This window comes from Heterodontus francisci, chromosome 18, assembly GCF_036365525.1.
Source record: "Heterodontus francisci isolate sHetFra1 chromosome 18, sHetFra1.hap1, whole genome shotgun sequence".
NCBI lineage: Eukaryota > Metazoa > Chordata > Chondrichthyes > Heterodontiformes > Heterodontidae > Heterodontus > Heterodontus francisci.
The window spans coordinates 62,459,716-62,482,950 of NC_090388.1; the positions used below are offsets into that span (position 1 = coordinate 62,459,716).

General features: G+C 43.1%; 1 protein-coding gene across 2 annotated transcripts in view; it reads left to right on the top strand.

Moving 5' to 3' along the window:
- Window positions 1-23,235, top strand: part of efcab6 (EF-hand calcium binding domain 6) — a 142,005-nt gene that overhangs the window by 34,286 nt on the left and 84,484 nt on the right. Inside the window, exons 6-13 of one of the 2 annotated variants that reach the window (XM_068051273.1) lie at window positions 262-398; window positions 1,503-1,621; window positions 2,533-2,663; window positions 4,692-4,840; window positions 6,547-6,657; window positions 12,144-12,230; window positions 16,734-16,854; window positions 17,084-17,254. In XM_068051273.1, the coding sequence (XP_067907374.1) occupies window positions 262-398; window positions 1,503-1,621; window positions 2,533-2,663; window positions 4,692-4,840; window positions 6,547-6,657; window positions 12,144-12,230; window positions 16,734-16,854; window positions 17,084-17,254 (1,026 nt within the window). The remainder of the gene's footprint in view (window positions 1-261; window positions 399-1,502; window positions 1,622-2,532; window positions 2,664-4,691; window positions 4,841-6,546; window positions 6,658-12,143; window positions 12,231-16,733; window positions 16,855-17,083; window positions 17,255-23,235) is intronic. The other variant, XM_068051275.1, reaches the window with a different exon arrangement.

Below are 23,235 nucleotides of genomic sequence, written 5' to 3' on the forward strand. Positions count from 1 at the left end.
TTATCCAAGTGACTGTATATTCACAGAGTCACCATATCTTAGCATTAGATTGGCCATCTCATTCAGAAATACTTGAGTTGAACTTTCCAGATTGATTCAGTAAAGGATCCTTACTGCTGGCCATATTACCTCAGATTGGATTAGAAGGCAGGTCCCAGAGGTGAAGGGAGAATGTGCTGACCCATTTGCATTATCTAGTCTCCCATTTTTGTAATAAGTTTGCAAAAGTATATAATTAATATTATTATTTCTCTAACTTAGATTTCAAATAATTTAAAAAACCTCATCAGAGCCTTTAAGTTGTTTGATTATAACAAGGATGGACACATTCGGTGCTATGAAGTTCGAAGAGTTCTCGAGAGCTACTGCTTTCGAATGACAGATTATCAGTTTGAAAGGTCAGTATGAGCAGATGCACATCTTTAGTGTTTCTGGATGATTTTCGGCTGTTCTTTGAACTATCAACACTCCATAATCAATCCACTGAACTAGTGTTAAATCACTGCATTAGCTGTACACCTCTTTCTAAAATATCATGTGCTTTTATTGAATACAGTAAGAAAATATACTTTTTGCTATAACAATGTGGCATGTTTTGAATGGTAGAATATATTGCCAGTAGTGACTACAAGGTAGTGATATCAGATTTATATATTACAATAGAAGAATAATGAATACTGAAGATAATTATGACATTTGAGACCGATTCACTGCTTTGAGTGGTCCTAGAATAACTTTACAGTAATATATATGCACTGTATTATTTTATGTTGATCAGCAGTTGATTGTGTCAATTCCCTATTGATTTAGTGAATGACAATTAGTCCTTCAACTTTCATCATTGACACAAAATGCACTGGCCTTTGACAAATCGAAGATTTCAAAACAGAATATGGGCGAGGTACCAAAATCGTACTCAACATAAGTCAGTGCCAAGCAAAGGATAGAACATTAAAAATTAAATTGGTTTGTAAATTATCACTTTTTCCAGATATAAATGACACACTTGCTTGAGAGCTCTGTTAAAGCATTTGTGCTTTTGTTTATTTAACTGATACTTGTTTTCTTAATTATTGAAAAAATCACATCCCTGATTTTAAGGTTTCAATGGCAAAATCTGTTACTTAGATGGGAGGGCTAGCCTCTAAAAGAGCTGCTGTTGATATTAAAAGTGTTGAGAGCAACCTGAGCCTCAACATTGAGAAGCCTGCTAGTATTCACTTTTCCCTTCCTCGAATAATGCCGAGGGATCTTAAACATCCACCTCAGAGGGCAGAGGGGGGCCTTGATTTAATTTTCTCATCCTAAAGACAACACCTATAACAGTGCAGTATTCTCTCAGTGCTGCACTGAAGTGCCAACCTAGATTATGTGCTCAGGTCTCTGAAGTAGGATTTGAACCCACAACATTCTGAATTAAGCGAGAGTGTTATCACAGAGCCATGGCTAACACACAGTTATTCTTGGTTATTTTCACTGACCTAGCTGTATATTTCCATCAGGCTTTGTTCTCGATACCACCTTACTAGAACTGGAATAGTGAATTACAAGCAATTCTTAGAAAAGCTGGGCATCTGTATTGAACCCTGTAACAAACGCGTTTCAGAAGGTGTGGCACAAGGTATGGTCTCAAGCTAATGATGTTGTTCACTTAAGTTGTATGGAAGTCTAAATGGAAAGTACTTTTGCTGCTGCCCATGGAATCATACCCCAGTATAAGCTGTCACCTCTGGGAGGGGATGGTTATAAGGGAGGAAACTGCAAGGAAAAATTTCAGTCGGTTTATAACAACAACTTGCATTTCTAAGACATTTTTAGTGTAGTTAAATATCCCAAGGTTCTTTCCAGACAAAAATTGACATTGAGCCAAAGAAATAAATATTAGGATGAGGTGACTAAAAGCTTGATCAAAGAGGCAGATTTTAAGGCACAACATAATAGGTGACGGAGAAGTGGAGAGGTTTGGGGAAGGAACTCCAGAGCTTAGGGCTTAGACGGTTGCAGGCATGGCCACCAGTGGTGGAGCAAAGGAAGTAGGGGATACATAAGAGACCAAAGTTGGAGGAATGCAGAGTTCTCAGAGAGATGTAGGGCTTGAGGAGGTTACCAAGATATTGTGGGACAAGGCCATAAAAGGATTTGAACACAAAATTATAATTTTAAAATTGAGGCATTGGTGGACCAGGAGCCAATGTAGGTCAGAGCGCACGGGTGATGGTGAACTGGAATTGGTGCAGGTTTGGATATGGGCATCAAAGTTTTGGATGAGTTGAAGTTTATGGAGGGTGGGAGCTGAAACAAGCCAGGGGAGCAATGGATTATTGTAACTGTGGCTGATGTGAGAATTGGAAACTGAGGGTGCTTAATGCTGATGCTGAATAACAAAATTGCAGAAGAATTTTTCCCATTCTTCATGGTGGTCATCCTTCACGTGAAGAACACAAAATTCTCTCATTTTTGATCATGAGAAGATGATTAAACAAGCCATTATTTTGAAAATGTCCATATTTGTTTAATTGTGGTTCCATGAAGCACTGAACTGGGAAGATGGTTCTCAAGAGCAAGAGAAGCAGCTAGAAGTCCATCGACCAGTGATTGAGGAGTCTGCCATGAACGTAGAAAGATTATCCATGGATGAAATCAATTTGGCTGTTCGAAAAAAGGTACATTTGTGAATCTAATCTGATATATTTTAATAAACATAGCAAGTGGCTGCATTTGTGTGTTTAATTCAAACATTATACCAATGTAGGTAATGACAGATACCTGGAAATGACTATGAGACAATAACCTAATGGTAGTTCAGTGGAGTGTGCTAATGTATGACTGTTACAGAAGCAATAGGTTATTTTTAACTCAGAAGTGGTGCTGATGCTGTGATATGACATAAGTTAATATATTTTTCATTGGTGTTAGTAAGTGGAAATTACCTTTGGGGATGGAATACAAGAAACAAATCCACATACAATGTTGGCAGAAAAAACTTGCCAGCTTTCTGATTTATGTATCATATTTTATTTTTGCTGTTTTGTGTTGTATTATATTCCATTATCTTAACACTCTGTGTTAATTTATTTACTTTTTAACTCATATGCTTAAGGTTGTAGCCTTGAAATCAGTCGCTGGTGTTTATGTTTGTAGCACATAATGTTCCAGTTTAAAAGGGAGAATGTCACTGCTCTGGAGTGAAGACCCTGGAAGAGCATTAGTCCTGAAAAGGTGCTCAACCCAAAGAAAATTATAATTCACAATACAAATGATGTCATTTCAGTGTGTTTAGAAATAGAAGCAAAAACCACCTGAATAATTTGATGAGACTGACTATGTCCTGTAAGTGAGGGAAATTTGCTTCTGGTTTTCCAGTTATGTCTGTAGTATGTCAGTATGCATGATCTGTGAAACATTCACAATTAATGATTATGATATCAATACCATGTGTTTATTAAGTAATCTATGATTATTCTGAAAGTATGCATTTGCGGATCTAATGAGCCTCGGGTGTGATGCTCCATAATTGACAGCTTGCTCATACTTACTGTGTAAGCTCATGTGTGAAATGTACCCAGATGGCAAGGTACTAGAGGACTAATGGCACAAGTGAAAACTCTATCCCAGTATGTCATCTTCAGGATAGATGGGAGACAATTGGAAGGAGAGGATGGGGGGGTCGGGGGGGGGTGGGGGTGGAAATCAAACAATCAGAATATCTGATGTGCAAGTGATCTTTTGTTCTCCTGCACATGGCCAGATGTAGAAAGACCACATAAAATTTAATAGTTTGCGTTGTGTAAAAATTCAATTAAAGGATGTTAAAGAGTAATTGCTCTCGCCAGATAGTTTTCTTTTTATCTACTTCCCAGTATTGGTGTCACAGTGAGTTGTTTGGTTTCTGATCAACTTGGCGAGCTATTGGCCTTCCCCTCAAGCCCCAAATCATTGCTGAGGTTTTGCTACTTAATCTGCTATGAAGATCATCCACATTAAAGCAAAATGTTTTATGTAAATAAATGTGTTATCAATGACTGTTGCACGTCCAATTTCCATATAGTCACTGATACAAATTCAAACATGATGAAAATAAATGTTCTTTAAAGTTATGCAAGTCCCGCGAGCTCACTTGATTGATTCTTGGGCTGAGAGGCATGATCTATGATTAAAGGTTGAGTAGATTGGACTTGTGTTCTCTAGAATTTAGAAGACTGAGAGGTGATCTCATTGAAACTTACAAGATTCTGAGGGGGCTTGACAGGGTAGATGCTGAGAGGTTGTTTTTTCTGGCAGGAGAGTCTCGCACTAAGGGGCATAGTCTCAGGATAAGGAGCCGCTCATTTAAGACTGAGATGAGGAGGAATTTCTTCACTTGGAGGGTTGTGAATCTTTGGAATTGTTTTACCCCAGAGGGCTGCGGTTGCTCGGTCATTGTGTATATTCAAGGCTGAGATAGATAGTTTTTTGGATTCTTGGGGAATAGGGCAGTAAAGTGGAATTGATGTCAAAGATCAGCCGTGATCTTATTGAATGGTGGGGCAGGCTTGAGGAGCTGTTAGGCCTACTCCTGCTCCTATTTCTTATGTTCCTTGCCCACTGGTCTCCAAGTCTAAGTTTTAAATGTATGTTTTCATATTTTGTGATGTTATTTGAAAAAAAGAAAGGTATATAGAGTTAGCAGCATGCTCCTTTTTTATTCCCAGGTGCGAGCCAACTATCACAGTTTGTTTCAAGCGTTTTCGGCTTTTGATGTGACCAAAAGTGGTTTAATCTCAGTGGAAGACCTCAAATCAGTTTTCAACAATTTTGTATTTCCTATGAGCAATGAAATCTTTGATGGCCTGATGGATAGGTAAGAGAATAGGGAAGGCGCTGTAAATACTGTTTTGATTAATTTTAGATATGTCGTCTGAGGATTGTAAGCTGCTCTTTTAGCTCACAGTTATGTATTTTATGTTTTTGCAATAATATTACTGTTTAATGTTGAGGAACCATGATGACATCTATAAATCCAAACCAGAGGCTGAAATCTCTGCAGAGCTCTGGGAAGAATGTTCTATATGGAAACATTGAAGGCAGAATCAGTCCACATGACTGCATGTAGATAGTTACAACTTCACACTAGCCATTCACTGCATTAGTTTTGATCCCACTTCACATAATATTCTGCGAATTGTGTACATTTTCAACCTTAGTTTTTGCATTGCTGTAAATTCAACCATGGTACCCACTAATTTGTTATGAAACAAAATGCCCACCATCAACAACCATTAGTCAATCAAATTTATTTCTTCAAATCAATCAGTTGAGCTATATCTCACATAAATGAATCATAAAATAATGCACTTTTTGATTTGGACATAGTCAGTGGGAGAGAGAATAGCTGTAACTGGCTATGGATCAATCCCCTGATGGATCACATGGCTAGAGTAGTGGATAATTAAGTTATAAAGACTCGGAAGGTCCCAGATTCAGTCTCTAGTTTGCATTAAGTTATCGGTAGATGATCTTAGCTGATGTAGCAGCATGGATAGTACAATTGATCTTGACTGATCGCCTGCTGACCTCTTCTCCCTCTTCCCCCCTCTCCAGACTTGCCTTAGTATTTGGGACCATTCCTTTAGATCTTTGACGACAGCCTGAGAATGCGCGGAATCTGCTCTTAGTGAGGTTCCAGGGTGCAGATGATGCCTAGGTTTTATAATGATCTGGGCCTCATACTGGCATAACCGTGTGGGTTTGTTGTTCACCTTGCTTCCTGAGTTAAATTCAGACCCCTCATTTTTGTCACTGGCTACATGCCCACTAAAAGCTAGATTGATAGATTTTACAGTGGTACTTGCAGTTAGAAGACAATGTAGATTTTCATCCATCACTCTAGATTGGTTTTGAACCTGCTTGCTTCTTTTGATATGACACTTGGATGACATTATGTAATTCGTCATAATTCAATTTACTGAATTAGCCCTTTAAAGGTGCACAAGCAATTAACTACGAATTGTATGTGGAATAAATCAAAATGTCAATTTGTGCATCCAAGATGTCTTTGGCGCTCACCAGTCGTGAAAAGCTTCAAGCGTACTAGCAGACCCCACAAGCTCCCGCTCCAGGGTCACCCGGGAGTGAAGATAGCCACGGAGGAGAAAGAGGCAGCTGGATCATGTCCAGCTGCACCACCTAACCCCTGAATAATTGCTTATATTAAAAAACAAACTGGTTCAATAATAAATGGAACATAATTGCACATCTGCTTTTGGGACCATGGATGAGTCACCTATGGAATGTGTACCAGACCTATTTGAACAATGCAGGTTGAATAATTAAATTTAATAAATTACATTAAATTATTCCAAATGTTTTACTTGATTACATGCAGAGAGAGATATCTCACAGAGTTTTAATACCTTAGTTGTTTCATCTGTGGTTTCTTTCAGGGGATTATGTAGGTGAGGTAAAATTCTTGATGGGCCTAATTTACATGGTCTGTAGAACCAACAGTTTTAATGAGATTTTTTTGCGAAGTCCTTATATTGTTATGCATTTTGTCTTCTGGTTCAGGTGCAATATTAAAACTACTGGCAAAGTAGCATGGAAACCGTTTTTACTCAACTTTACAGAGTCAGCAACTATGGAGAATAGATGGGCCATACCAAAGCAGCCAAAACACAAGTAGGTTTATCTTTCAGAATGGTAAGATTAGTGGCTATTTCTGGTAGTATTCTGTTTTCCCTGCAAAAGCTAATGCTAGTTAAAACAATTTGCTTGCTTCTCAAGATGGGAGGAGGTGGGTCAGCCAAGCGACTGGCTTGTCTTACAATTTTACAGCTTTAAAAAGCCATATTTGATTCCACTATTTTAAATTTCTTTTGAAGGTACCTTATGCATTTGAACATGTTTGCACTCTTGCTCTTATTGAACAAGATTCCAGCTTCCGTTTAAAATGGCATTTGGTGGGGATAGGATGGATTGTAGCAATGATGTTTCATATGTTGCCACCCAACAGCTAGTATATTTGGGATGTTTAGTTGCATTTGACAACAATTTGGCCATTTTGCCACTGGACTAAAATTTATATATACTGTTAGATTTCTTGGGCAGGATTTTTCATTTTGGGTGGGTCCCCCAATGTCGGGGTCAAATGTGGGTCCTCACCCTGCACCATGTCGGGAGCAGTAATCTGACATCGATTTTTGTTGGATTGGCCAATTAGTGGCCAGATGTCATGTTCGCAAGCCAATTAAAGATGGTGGACAGGCCCTCAGAGCTGGAGGGCCAATAGGAAGTCCTCCAGTGATGACTTATCTCCCCTTGACATTCAATGGCATTATAATCGCTGAATCCCCCAATATCAACATCCTGGGGGTTACCATTGACCAGAAACTGAACTGGAGTAGCTATATAAATAACATGGCTACAAGAGCAGGTCAGAGGCTAGGAATCCTGCGGCGAGTAACTCACCTCCTGACTCCCCAAAGCCTGTCCACCATCTACAAGGCACAAGTCAGGAGTGTGATGGAATACTCTCCACCTGCCTGGATGGGTGTAACACTCAAGAAGCTCGATACCATCCAGGACAAAGCAGCCCACTTGATTGGCATCCCATCTACCACCATAAACATTCACTAACTCCACCACTGACGCACAGTGGCAGCAGTATGTACCATCTACAAGACGCACTGCAGCAACGCACCAAGACTCCTTAGCACCTTCCAAACCTACGATCTTTACCACTTAGGAGGACAAGGGAAGCAGATGCATGGGAACGTCACCACCTGCAAGTTCCCCTCCAAGCCACACACCATCCTGACTTGGAACAATATTGCTGTTCCTTCACTGTCGTTGGACCAAAACCTGGAACTCCCTTCCTAACAGCACTGTGGGTGTACCTACCCCACATGGACTGCAGTGGTTCAAGATGGTAGCTTACCACCACCTTCTCAAGAGCAATTAGGGATGGACAATAAATGCTGTCCTAGCCAGCAATGCCCACATCCCATGAACGAATAATAAAAATAAAATCATCGGCCCCATCATCTGAGATAGGAGCTACCAATACCTGCAGAGGAGTGCCTTACAATGGAGGTGCCCTCTGGAGACCAGGTGAAAAATTTTTAAAGAAGACCACAGCTACCTGTCCACCATCTACAAGGCACAAGTCAGGAGGGGCAACAGCTGCACTGGGAGAGGGGCCTTAATAGACACCTTAATTACTTCAGTTGGCTACCTGATGCTTGTTGGGAGGGGTCCTCCTCAGATCTGGCCTTCCGAAAAATGGCTTGGGGGCAGAATGGTGCTGGCGGCGCAAAATTACTTACTTTCCTGCATCAGTTCCTGATCCCATTGACCTCTGAAAATTCTGCCCTTTTTGATTTGTTTCCACTTCAGTTGCCACCCCTTCTAGAGAATCTCTCTCCCTCCACAACCCCCCACAAAGGCATTTGTCTCTGTTTCTCTTTCTTTCCTGCTCATTTCCTGGACCATAGTGCTGCTAAAATCAATAATGTTGGAGTTTGTTCAGTAGAGACAGATCCCTGCAGGTGAGCTTATCGCTTTTCTCCCTTTCTGCTCTTTTTCTGTTTACATTTTCTGCCTTTTCTTACTGTTGTTGGCTGCTTTTTCCTATTTTTCTCTGCAACATTTTCGCCAACATTTCCTGCAGCATTCATGTGTGTGGGGAGACTATGGCCGTGATGTTATGCTGGAGATGGGGGTCTCGACGTGCGGTAAACCCTGAGAACCCTGTGTCGCCTCTTCTCCGTAAGGCCCACCGAATCTAGTGCCAATCAAAAATTTAGCCTGTTGCCAATTGAGGCCCTTAACTGGGCAATTAATCCCCAATTAAGTGGACAGTGGCAGGCCTTCCACAGGATCAAGGACCCTGATGCCGGACTTCCTGCCCTCAGAGCTGCCGGCCAATCGGAGGCTGGCAGCTCTTCCATGGAGCAGCGCCACCGTGGAGGCGGTGGCTGCTGTAGGTGGAGCAAATACCTAAGGCCCAAGAGTGGCGCTGGTCCCAGGCCACATGTAGGATAAGGCTCCCTCTACCTGGACCCCTCCCCCTGGCCACTTACCCGCTCTTGATCTCTTCATTGAAAACTGTCGGCGAGACATTGGTCATCTCAATTTCTCTGCCCCCCTCACTCACTCTAACCTGTCGCCCTCTGAACTTGAGGCACTCCGTTCTCTCAGGTCTAACCCCGACATGGTCATCAAAGCTGCAGACAAGGGTGGTGCTGTTGTTGTATGGCGTACCGACCTCTACCTTGCAGAAGCACAACGCCATCTCACAGACACTTCTTCCTACCTTCCTCTGGACCATGATCCCACCACCGAACATCAAGCCACCATCCAAAGGACTGTCACTGACCTCATCATCTCTGGAGATCTTCCCCCTACAGCTTCCAACCTCATAGTCCCGCAACCCTGGACAGCCCGCTTCTACCTCCTTCCCAAAATCCACAAACAGGACTGTCCCGGCAGACCCATTGTGTCAGCCTGCTCCTGCCCCACTGAACTTATTTCTTCCTATCTTGACTCTATCTTTTCTCCGCTGGTCCAGTCTGTTCCCACCTACATCCGTGATTCTTCTGACGCTCTACGTCATTTTGACAATTTCCAGTTTCCTGGTCCCAACTGCCTCTTCTTCACTATGGACGTCCAATCGCTCTACACCTCCATCCCCCACCAGGATGGTTTAAGGGCTCTCCGCTTCTTCCTGGAACAGAGGCTCAACCAGTCCCCATCCACCACCACCCTCCTCCCCCTGGCTGAACTTGTTCTCACATTCTCCTTCAACGCCACGCACTTCCTTCAAATAAAAGGTGTCGCTATGGGTACCCGCATGGGTCCTAGTTATGCCTGTCTTTTTGTGGGATATGTCGAGCATTCTTTGTTCCAGTCCTACTCAGGCCCCCTCCCCCAACTCTTTTTCCGGTACATTGATGACTGTATCGGTACCGTTTCCTGCTCCCGCCCCGAACTGGAAAACTTTATCAACTTTGCTTCCAATTTCCACCCTTCTCTCACCTTTACATGGTCCATCTCCGACACTTCCCTTCCCTTCCTCGACTTCTCTGTCTCCATCTCTGGGGATAGGTTGTCTACTAATATCCATTATAAACCCAACGACTCCCACAGCTACCTCGACTACACTTCTTCACACCCTACCTCCTGTAAGGACTCCATTCCATTCTCCCAGTTTCTCCGTCTTCGACACATCTGCTCTGATGATGCTACCTTCCATGACGGTGCTTCTGGTATGACCTCCTTTTTCCTCAACCGAGGATTTCCCCCCACTGTTGTTGACAGGGCCCTCAACCATGTCCGGCCCATTTCCCATACCTCTGCCCTCAACCCTTCCCCTCCCTCTCAGAACTGTGGCAGGGTTCTCCTTGTCCTCACTTTCCACCCCATCAGCCTCCATATCCAAAGGATCATCCTCCACCATTTCCGCCACTTCCAGCGTGATGCCACTACCAAACGCATCTTCCCCTCCCTTCCCCTGTCAGCATTCCGAAGGGATCGTTCCCTCCGCGACACCCTGGGCCACTCCTCCATTACCCCCACCACCTTGTCCCCGTCCCATGGCACCTTCCCCTGCAATTGCAGGAGGTGTAATTTACCTCCTCTCTCCTCAATATCCCAGGCCCCAAACACTCCTTTCAGGTGAAGCAGTGATTTATTTGTACTTCTTTCAATGTAGTATACTGTATTCGCTGCTCACAGTGTGGTCTCCTCTACATTGGGAGACCAAGCGCAGACTGGGTGACCGCTTTGCGGAACACCTCCACTCAGTCCGCAAGCAGGACCCTGAGCTTCTGGTTGCTTGCCATTTTACACTCCCCTCTGCTCTCATGCTCACATCTCTGTCCTGGGATTGCTGCAGCGTTCCAGTGAACGTCAACGCAAGCTCGAGGAACAGCATCTCATCTACCGATTAGGCACACTACAGCCTACCGGACTGAACATTGAGTTCAATAATTTCAGAGCATGACAGCCCCCCACTTTACTTTCATTTTTAGTCGTTTTTTCTTTTTTCTTTTTTTCTTTTCTACATTTTTTACAACCTTTTTTTTTGCATTTATTTCATTTCATCTTAGTTTGTTCAGTTTGCTTACCCACTGTTTTTTTTTCATGTTTGCACTTGCTGCTGTTCAATATTCAGTCCATTAACACCTATTCTGTACTAATGCTTTGTCTTTCAACACACTATTAACATATTGTTTGCCTTTGCTCCATGACCTTTTGGTCAGCTATGTGGCCTTGTCCAATCTGCACCTTCTTTGTTATTTCTTGCCCCACCCCCACCTCACTTGCTTATAACCTGTGATATTTCTAATATTTGTCAGTTCCAAAGAAGGGTCACTGACCCGAAACGTTAACTCTGCTTCTCTTTCCACAGATGCTGCCAGACCTGCTGAGTGGTTCCTGCATTTCTTGTTTTTATATTATATCTTATATTATATGTAGGATAAGGCGGGAGGGTTCTGCGATGTGGGGGTTGCAGGGGAGGGCTGGCAAGGTCTCTCAGTGGGCCCCCTCCTTCCTGATGCCGGGTCACTCATTCAGGAACATTGTGCCTTTTAATGAGGGAAACCATGCCCCTCCACCCACCCCACCCCCCCCCCCACCCCCACATCCGCCCCGTACCTCGCACGGTTTCTCGTGCCATGCTTTCTGTGTGGCGACAGAGCTGTCCGCTGCACGGCGCTTTGCGGCCGTGGTGGGATGAGGCTCTTAATTGGGAATTAATTGCTGGTCTCAATTGGCAGCAGACTAAATTTTGGTGGAGGCAGGAAGGCAGGGGAACATCCCCACCCCGCAACCATCCCACCCAATTTCCTGCTCTCCCCACCTCCAAACCAGCTGCAGGGGAGAGCATAAAACTCCCCCACCCTACACCACATCCCCCATGGGAGGGAGAACATGCCACACTAAGCAAAATTGGGAAGCGACAAATCATGGTTGTCTTGTTTTGGATTGCCCCAGGTTATTGTGGTGCTGGGATCAGAAGGTGAACAAATAAACACCAACAGGCAGTCTCTAGTGCGTACTGGGGGCAGGGGTGGCAAGCTCCTCGGAAAAAGAAAGATGTCATGATTTCTGGGAATTGTAGTGTTGGCACACTGGGTAGATTTAACACAAAGTTTGTCTAGTTCTTTGCAGGATGAGATCGTGCCTGCTATCCAGGATACTCCAATGTCTGCTGATTGTAGATCTCAAAATTATATAGTAAAGTTTGAGTAAGTTTGTGATTTTATTTTTTACATTGGTTTAATTGATGAATTTTAATTTTAGAAATTTATTGACTCAGTGTAGCTCTTTCTGAGATTTGTTTCTATCGTTTACTAGAATGTGATTGTTCTAAGATATTTTTGGTGATTGGGGAGAAAATTGAAAATGCGAGGGGAAAGCTTTTGGGCAATATGGTTGGTATATGATAGTGAAAATCGGAAATAATTAGTTAGGAAGGGGAAGGGAGGCAAAGAGATCTAACTAGGTGCTGGGTAGGATAGCTGGGGAAATAGCAGAAAAATGGGCTGCTGATGCCTAATGCATCGTCTCTACCCCAACATGTGTTTCCTTCCCCGAGAAGCACCAGTAGTGATCCCTTCCCCAAGACCACATGCAAAAGGAGGCGGGGCCTCAGGTTGTTAGTTTCCTCCTGTCAGCCCTCCTTGGACCTACCCAGTGAAAGGAGGCAGTAGGCTTGGAGAAATAGCAGTAATGACTCCAAAGTCTCCGAATGAAGATAAAGGACCTCGTAGAGGCTTCATCTCCCTCAAACTGGGTGTCAACATTTACCCTTGTATGCCTTGCTTTGGCCAAGGCCAATGAAATCTACAACCATTTTTGTCTTCAAGGTTTTTCTGCCCCCTTAAATAAAACAGCGACGAAGTACACCCAACCCGAATTCTCCCAACTTAACAAAAATTCTTCAACAATCTTACTTGGTTCCCAATTCATTTTAAATTTCCCACTTAGTGTGTTTGTGAGACACGTGAGCTGAAAATGATCAAACTGATTTAATTAAAATACAAAATGAGGTTTTGAAAGTGGCTTTGTTAGATAGTGATTGTATTTGAAAGTCAATATTTCAGCATCTCATCCTCCTCTTTGGTTTACATTTATCAAAAATGTTATAGATATCTAGTTAGCCAACAACTTTACAAATTATGCAATCGAAGATGTCTCCATAAGGTTACAAAAAAACTAGCCTCTGAAATAGGTCTGAAGTACTTCACAATGAAAAAAAATGCAGAGACTCTTATGTAGACAATCATGGCAACCATTTTGTGCCTAACAGGTTCTATGAATAGCAATGAAATGAAGACAAAGGAGTGTCTATGAATGTTATCTATACAGACTTCCAGAAAGCTTTCGATAAGGTTCCACGCAAAGGATTATTGACAAAAACTGGAGTGCAAACAATTAGAGGTCGGCTTTTGACTTGGGTTGGAAATTGGTTGGGAAGTAGGAGACAGAGAGTAGTATGTACTCAGATTGGCAATTAGTGTTCCCCTGGGATCTGTTCTGGGGCCTCAACTTTTTACCAAACTTATTAATGGCTTGGTAAAGCAATAGAGAGTTACATATCCAAGTTTGCAGATGACACTAAACTAGGAGGGACAGTAAGTAGTGCAGATGGGATCAGAAAGTTGCAAAAGGACGTAGACAGAAGAAGGAATTGGGCCAAACTATGGCCGATGGAGTTTAATGTGGGCAAGTATGAGGTCATCCACTTTGGACCTACGAAAGATAAAGCAGGGTATTTTCTAATGGTGAGAAACGAGGGACTGTACAGAAGCAGAGAGATTTGGGAGTCCAAGTACACAAACATTTAAAGTTAGTAGACAAGAACAAAAACTAATGAAAATGGCTAATGTTGGCTTTATCTCAAATGGCTGGATTACAACGAGGAGGGAAAAAAAAGGAAGTTATTCCTAATTGTTTAGAGCCTTGGTCAGACCTCATTTGGTATTCAGTGTTCAGTTTTGGGTACTGCACTTTAGGAAGGATATATTGGCCTTGAAGGGAGTGCAGTGCAGATTCACCAGAATGATACCAGGGCTTAGAGGGCTAAATTAAGAAGTCCCGTTCCATTGGATTGTATTCCCTTGAGTATGGAAGGTTGAGAGGTGATCTGGTTGTGGTGTTTAAAATGTTACAAATGATTTAATAGGGTAGATGCAGAAAAACTATTTCCTCTGATGGGGGAGGCAAGAACATGAGGACTTAGTCTTAAAAGTAGAGTTGGCCATTTGGGACAGAAATCAGGAAGTGCTTTTGCACACAAAGGCTGGTAGAAATTTGGAACTCTTCCCTTCCCTCCCCTGCCCTGCCCATCAAAACCCCCTAAAAAAAACCCTTGGATGCTGGTACAATTGGAGCTTTCAAGACTGTATTGATAGATTTTTCTTATATAAAGGTATCAAGGAATTTGGGGATGGCAGATAAATGGAGTTGAGGTACAAGTTAGCCAGGATCTAATTGAATGGCACAGCAGATTCGAGGGACTGAATGTCCTACTCCTGTTCCCTATGTGCCTATGATTGACTCAGTGGGTAGAAATTTAATTGCCAAGTGAAGGCGAGTTCTACTACCCTTTGTGTGCAAAAGCACTTCCTGATTTCTGTCCTAAATGGCCTAGCTGTAATTTTTAGATTAAGTCCTCATGTTCTTGCCTCCCCCGTGGATTGTGCAGGGAAGCCTAGTTGGCTATCTGTTGGATAAGTATTTAAAATATTCAAAGAGGCAATTAACTGAATTTAACGCAACATTATAGCTTTAAGGGGCAGCTCACAGGTTTCCTGAGCTCTATGGAGCTCGCCAGGGCCAACGAGGCAGGAACACAGTGGGGAGTGCTTCTTCAGTAAAACTGACCAGCTGGGAAGCCTTCAAACAGTGAAACTGACTAGCTGCAGTCATGCCTAGGTGAGATGCAGCAGCTTACAGCACTTCTTCTGAGAGTGTGTTCTTACTGCTTGATACTTGATTTCCAACCTCTTGGAAGTCATTTAACCCATCTTGGATTTCACTCATTTTGATCTGCTCTTCCCTGCTGTTATCTTTCATTGTGGCATGGGAGCACCTTACGCAGTGCTACCTTGGACCTCTGATGAGGAACAAGAGGAACAGCACCAGCAACACCAATAACACCAGGAGCAGCAGAAGCAATATCATCAGCAGCAGCACCACCAGCTGCCTTCTCCTCAGCCACATACTGCTCCACAGGGCAGAGGGGATGGACACAGAGATCCAGGGTCTACAGGCAGAGGATCAGCTTTCTCGACATGTGTGAGCACTAGTGCCTTAGGAGGCTCAGGTTTATATGGCAAGTCTTTGCTGACATCTGCAGCCTCCCGGAACAACTTCCTTCTAGTGGACCAGGTGGGCACACGTTGCCATTCTCATCAAGGTGACTATCACTAGAGGGCCCCCTACCCCCAGTTCTCTGCCTCTCCCTAGAGTTCTGCACTCTCTTCTCTTCAAGGAGAGAAAGCAGAGAGTTGTGAGTGTGAGAAATGGATTGTGTGGAGTGGTGGAAAAGACAACATTTATACAGGTTGACTGCGAGGCATGGGTGTGAGATGCCACAAAGATGAGGGTGAGTGTTGAGTGTTGGCTGTTCAGATGGGGATATGAGGAGGTGCCTGGAGAAAGAGCAATGAGTGCAGCTGCAAGTGTGTTAGATTGACAAATGTTGTGCAGGAGGATGTTGGAAAAGTTAAAATATGGGGCTTGGCACCTGGAAGTGTTATACCACTTATGTTTCCTGCCCTCCTGAGAATTTTGAATCTCTTGTGGCACTGTTTCCCTGTCCAAAGGACTAGACACCTGCTTGGTTTGAGAGGCTGGCATCGTCTTCCCGTCCTTGGCAAACATCACCTCACTTCATTCCCTCAAGTCCTGCAGTAGGACCAAGACCCAAGGAGCAACCTTCCCAGATCTCCTTCCATTCTTGTGGTTGTTGAAGTCAGGAAGCAATGTGCAGTTCAGCCATTCTGATCCCTGTCAGGGTCACTTTAAGTAGAAATCCTTCCTTTGACAGATTCAGTGCGTCATCCCGCCCACCTTCTCTGGTCAGGAAACCTGGAAGCAGGATGCTAACGTCATGGCTGAGTTAAAGAGCCACTGCAAAGCCCATTGACAGACATAGGGGTCCCGACCTTCTACTGGCCTCCCCACTGTGTGCTCTGGTAAGAGTCTGCCCAGTGTTTTCTGATGGTTTTGGAAAGAATGTTGGCTAGGTCACCATGGGAGTTCTGTTCTTCAAATACTGCCATTGCAACAGTCATATTCACCTAAACCACCAGACTACTGGGATGGGTCAAATGTCTCATCTGAGAGGCAGCACATTCAACATAACAGCTTTCTTTCATGTTGCATGAGTATCCATCTGAATTATATCCTCTTGTCCTAAAGTAGGGCCTGAGTCCATAACCTTCTGACTCAGAGGCAAGAGTGCTACTAACTGAGTCAAGCCTACAGCATGAAATTAAGAAGTTAAAATAGTTAAATGTTTTATTACTTTGTATATACTTAAAATATTATTTTCTGTTGATTAAAGTCACAGTGGCTTGACAGGCTTTGATTTTAACCTTGGTTCTTGTGTCCTTGGTGCTGATTTCTCAGTTTATAATATTGTTTGAACTCTTCAAACAAATTCCAGGCTTTAATACTCCCCCATCAATCTTCAACATAAATTTATATCTATTCAAACACTGGCATTTATCCCGTCACAGCGTGGATCCTGTTCGAAGGCTAATTGAGAACAGAGAGAGTAGAGACATTCTCCAGAAGCTGCATAAATATTTCCAGGAGAGATGCCCTGCACAAAAGGAGGTATTCTTAATATTTCGTGATGTAAGTTACTGTTGTTTGCTTGCACTTAATGACCATTGCTATCTGGAACTAGAATATATTTCAATTTTTTCAGAATTAAAATCATACCTTGTAACAGAAAATCTGAACTTATTTTAGGGGTGTACTTTAGTGTGTAATATGTAAGGGTTTTGGAGACTGGCATTGTTATCTAAAATCATTGTTTAATGCTCAATGCATTTACAGTAAGGAAAATTATGTTTTTCCTCAGAATCACAAAGGCATAATCACTAGACAAGAATTGCGTCGAATTCTACAGAGTGCTCCCTTACGACTAACTGATAAACAGATTAAGGATCTTATGTTGTTGCTGGATCCAGAGCACACCGGCATTGTTCACTATTATCAGATCTTGGATTTGATTGAAGCTGATGAAGGAACGGTATATTAAACATATCATTCTTTTATCTTGAACTAGATGGAGAATAATGTGTATGTGTGGGAAAGAGGGAGAGGGCAGCAGTTGCTAGTAAATAAACCCAGAGTTATCACTGTGACTTGTGGAAAGAGGCTGTGAAACTGTATAAAGTGTATTGATAGATATAGTAGTGTCAGTGGAAGATTACAATAGAAATTAATTTGAAAAAGTCTTAAAGATTTCTTGTTTCATTTCTAATTTGCAGAAATATTTGTCATGCATGCTCTAGGCCACACATGCTACAGGGCATATTATACAACAAGCAATGAAATAATGCCCCAAATTTTGCGATCAGTTGCGAAGCAAGGACACTTGCCACTGGCCTCAAAGAAAGCTGTGCTGGGAGATCTAGTAATCTCTGTGTGGCAAGAATTTTATTTCTCTTCACATGCATTGATTGTAACCTTGTTTAGTGGGATTCCCATCATCGAGGTACAGTGATGTCATCAAGCTATCCAAGCAGCCAATCACATTAAAACATTCTTACAGACAGCCAAGCAGGAAATGAGAAGAACTAAAACCAAATTGCTTTTTAAAAATTTTGCAGAGAGCGATATAAAGCTTGGGACATACAGGGGGTTAAGGTAGAAGCTGAAACATCCTGACCAAACATTAAAAAGATTATTTAAAATATTCAGTTTTTAAAAAATCTAGTAATTAATCATAACAATGTTAACAATTAACAACATTCCACAAATGTAGAATTATTTTTTTCAGGACCAAATCAGTTGTTCAGCAGTATTTATCACTCATATCGCTGTTAAAAGCAAGTTACGCCTCCTTGAACAAGGCTTAACTTTTTATGGGGTTTCTAACACCGATATGAGAATGGAAAAAGGGGACGCCTTGATGCCGTACTCAGTCAAATGCTGCCTTGATGTCAAGGGCAGTCACTGTCACCTCACCTCTTGAGTTCAGCTCTTTTGTCCAAGTTTGAACCAAGGTTGTAATGAGATCAGGAGCTGAGCATCACTGAACAGGTTATTGCTAAGCAAGTGCGGCTTGATAGCACTGTTGATGACACCTTCCATCACTTTACTGATGATTGAGAGCAGATTGATGGGGCGGTAATTGGCCAGGTTGGATACGTCCACATAGCTGGGTAGATGCAAGTGTTGTAGCTGTACTGGAATAGCTTGGCTCGGGGCATGGCAATTCTGAAGCATAGGTCTTCAGTACTATTGCTGGAATGTTGACTGGTACCCAAAGCCTTTGCAGTATCCAGTGCCTTCAGTTTTTTCTTGATATCACGTGGAGTGAATCGAATTGGCTGAAGACTGGGCATCTGTGATGCTGGGGACCTCAGGAGGAGTCCAAGATGGATCATCCACTCGGCACTTCTGGCAAATGCTTCGGCCTTATCTTTTGCACTGATGTGCTGGGCTCCCCCATCATTGAGGATGGGGATATTTTTGGAGCCACTTCCTCCAGTTAGTTGTTTAATGTCCACCACCATTCACGACTGGATGTGGCAGGACTGCAGAGCTTAGATCTGATCCATTGGTTGTGAGATCACTTAGCTCTGCCTGTCACATGTTTTTTATGCTGTTGGCATGCAAGTAGTCCTGAGACACTCAAGACTAGTGCCAAAATTTAATGAGGAGGAGGTTGAGTCATATTTTATATCATTTGAGAAAATAGCTACCAGGCTAAAATGGCTAAAAGAGTTCTCCTCTTACAAGGCGAGTTTGTGGGTAGTGTTCTGAACAGGTAGTTAATTTTTTTTTAAACCAATTTCTCCTTTTCCAACCACCTGTCTGTAAACATGATGGGTGATTGAATTTTTCCCTCCTTTAAACCCTGACTAGTAAATGATCGCAACGGTTTTTTAAAGTTAAAACAAAGAAGTAGGGTTTATTAACACACACTCTTAAACTCGGGAAGGGGCTTAACTTTGCAACACACGCTTACAAACATACAAGGAAATATTAAGGGCATAAAAAAGGTGAGGATATTTACTAAATAGAAAATTATCTTCGCTACAAGCTAACATGGATTTCAGTTAAAACTAGAGCCCGTTTTAAATTATTAGTAAGTCCAAAATTGGAGATCACTGACTGGAAATGCTGAGTGGGGGGAGAAGTCGTTGGGAAGTCTTCTCTTAGAAATTTCTTGTTGCTATTACGACCAGGTGAGAAAGGTGTCTAGGGGTCTTTTACTGTCTTCACCTGATCTTATTGTAACAGGGTTTGATTTTTAAACACACTGTTTTGAGCTCCCCCCTTGGTGAATCCTTGTTCACCACTTTCCAATTATAAGGCAAAGAAATGAGAACACCAGGTTTTCTTAGGTTTAAAGAAGAAAAGTGAAATTAATTAAACTTGTTTAAACTCTAATTTGGTTAATGCCTACGGATATATGACGCGCCCACACTATCATGCACATGCTATGCACACATGCAAATAGGGACAGGGAAGAGCAGAAGAAAAATAAAGTAGAGAGGTTTGAGGCAGTCTCTCAAGGGGGTTTCTTGTTACTGTTTCCAGCTCGCCGTGGAGTCTTTGATTGTAGACAGTTTTTACTTTTTGTTGGGGCCCAGTATTCTTCTGAAACCTTGTTCACGTAGGAGACTTTTCTCTCTTTGAGTTCAAATCTCTTCAATGCGTCTTCAGTTCCATGAGAAAGAGATGGGTGCAGACAGGAGAGAGGTCTTTTCCAGTCCAGGAGTGAACAGCTTTTCTGAGTTCAAAATTCTGTGGCCAGTTCAAATTTTAAAAACCAACAACCAGCCAGTCATGTGACTAAACTGGTCTGACCACGCCTTGTGTGTATTGGGGAAGCAAGGACTGGGTCCCTTGTTCCAACACTGTCTGCTAGCATGCAAATGTCTTTACAGTCATGGGTCTGGCAATTGTTTGTGCTAGGCCCTCTTTTTTCCCAACCACAATTTTAAGTTCTAGTGTTCATGTGGCAAAATAATGTGTGTCTCAGTCTTGGCAGGTGGGGGGCATGCCTGACACCTCCACACCCAGGGCAATGAAATGCGATTTGAAAAAAGTAGCAGCGCATTTCATTACAGGGTTTGAGAGAAATATAAGATACAGAAAGAAAAACCATGCATTTCTCTCATTCATTTCCATTCATTTACCCATCTCAAAACTTATTAAAAATGGTCTTTTCTGGGTGCCAGGACAGCTTTAATTTCCCCTTTTTTTCCCTCAGGAGAGTTAATAGTGGGTGGGTCGATTCTGAACTCTCCAAGTCATGCAAAGACTTTTGACTCTTTGACCTTTTCCTCTGACTGTGGGGGAGGATTCTTTGTAGGTATTTGTGCAGACTTGGCTGCACTCTCCAGTGGCACTTTGACTATGTGGGGCATCGCCCTCATGGTTTCTCTGCCCCCTAGAGGTCTTTCTTTGTCTCTGCAGGTTCCTGTAAATGCTGTTAGCAACTCTAGTGGGGTGCTTCTAGAGTCTGCATTTACGTAGGAGGATGCGGGGTCTAACCTTTCACATTTTTCGGGGTTGGCTGACCGGACAGTAGGGGTTTTCATCCGCGATTCCTCCCGGACTTCCTTTAACCTGCCCTCTTGGTCACTTTTTCCCCTTCTCTTTCTAAACTTTTGCCAGCCATGTGCCTGCCTGTCCCCTTTTGTTCTTGGCAGGGGTCCCTTACAGTTCACCAGCCCTCTACTGGAGGGTCCTCCTAACACTGGTACAGGATTTAGGGGTGCAGGTTTCACTGTAGGTTGAGGTTTCCCCTCAACCTGGCACATGTGGCAACTCCTGCAGTACTCCAACACATCTTTTTGGAGTTTTGGCCAGTCAAAATGCTGTCTTATGCAGACTTTGGTCTTTCGTATACCGGCATGTACAGCCACTGTAGTCTCATGGGCCCTTCTTAATATTTCTCCCCCGTACCTCTGTGGCATCACTAACCGGTGAACTAGTGTACACTCCTTGCCCTCAAGTCTGTGAGGAAAACTCCATTTCCTTATCAGTACCTCATTCTTTAAATTGTAGCAGTCAGGGACTCCCTCTGCTTCACTTTCAGATTGGGTAGCCTGTGCTAATATACTGGGTCGGCTCACTGAACCTCAGCTAGGAAAAATCCATTTAATTCATTCACTGGGTCTCCTAATTTCCAAAGAATGTCTAGGCCAGGCAGACCTCATGGTCATCTGCCTGCAGTGCCAATGCAGTCTCCTCTGGGGGAGTTGGTTTGATCATGGCATGATCACTACACATTCAGGGACTCTGCAGGGGACCATCTCCTACCACTGCCCTGTCTCTCTGACCTCCTTTTTCTTTCACTACTGGGGGGGCTACCACCTTCACCCCTGCCAGATGATTACCTAAGAGCAGGTCAACCTTGTCCACAGGCAAACTAGGGACAATCCCAACGGTCACTGGTCCTGAAACTCGGCCGCACTCCAGGTGCACCCAGTGTATAGGTACAGGCATACACTGCCCTCCAAAACCATTCACCACCATTTTGGCATTCACTGCACTCTCTGGGGGAAAAGTCAGGCCTTTTCAGAGTAAAAAGGATCTAGTTGCCCCCTTGTCCCTGAGAATCACTATGGACTTGCTTAGCCCACTCGAGGGGTATGAGGTTACTTTCCCTTCAGACACAAAACCCTGATAACCTTCAGGAATCCTATTAACTTTTCCTGCACTGGCCGTAGTAAGCTTCCTGGGTTGCACTCTTACTGCAGTTAACGTCACAGCTTGTTCTGCTGTGCTTTGCATCAGGTACCCGTCCTCACTGAGCAGGTGTGCCCTGATTAACCCTACCGGTTTCCCCTTTAGTTTCCAGCAGTCAGATTTTAAATGCCCTGCTTTATTACAATGGAAGCACACAGGTCTCAGGGTCTCACTCTTGCTCACAGCACCTTCCTTTTAGGTTGGAGGAGGGTCCCCTATGTCTCCTGCTTTCCTTTCTCTTCCAGGACTGCCTGGGCAGATATCACCTTCCCACCCTTTGTGCTTTTCGGATTTGTGGGGGTGATTAGGAAACGTTCTCCCCTGGGAAACCAACTTATAAATTAAAGCAAACTCATTGGCCAGAACGGCTGCTTGCCGGGCTCCCTGAACCCGCTGTTCCTCTACATGGGTCTTTATTGAGAGTGGGAGAAAGTTTTTAAATTCCTCTAACAGAATTACTTCTCTGAGAGTCTCTTAAATACCGCTCAGCTATGAGCCCTCAGCCACTGGTCACAAGCCAGCTGCTTATTTCTTTCAAACTCCAGATGTTTGATTAGCTTGTTTTTTGAGGGTTCTAAACTTTTGGTGATAGCCTTCATATACCCCGAGGGTAGCATTTTTGGTCAGTTCATAATTTGATGACCTCTCATTGGGCAACAAGGAATAAACCTCATGGGCTTTTCCAGTTGGTTTGCTTTGCAATAAGGGAGACCAGGTCTCAGCTGGCCATTTTAGCTGCCTTGCCAGTTTCTCAAAAGATACAAAAAGTTTTTCCACATCTTTCTCATTGAATTTTGGAATTAATTGAGCCAATTTTAGCAATTTTGTACCCAGCCCTGAATTCTGCTCCTCCATATTGGCCATACTTTCACTGGGGTTACTCTGTTGCCCCCTAGTTAACTCAAGCCGCTTCAGCTGTCTCTCTTTGGATTCTTTCTGGAATATTCTTTCTCTCTCTCTCTCCTCTCTTGTTCCTTCTTCTGTTTTTCTCTGTCTCTCTTGCCTTTCATTTTCTTCACATTCCTTCTGGAAAGCTCTCTCTTTCTCCCTCTCCTGTCTCTCTCTCTCTCTCTCGCTCTTTCCCTGCCTTCTAATTCAAGTTTCCTTTGTTCCAATTGTATCTTTGCTAGCAGTAGCCTCTCTGGGTCTGCTTCTAACCCTGCTTCTGATTCTTCAGATTCAATGGAAAAATGGTTGACCACTAGCCTTAGGAGTTCAGACTTCCTATCCTTGCCATGTACAGTGATCCCACACTGCTCAGCCATTTTTATCAGCTCCTCCATAGACAGTGCTTTTAAC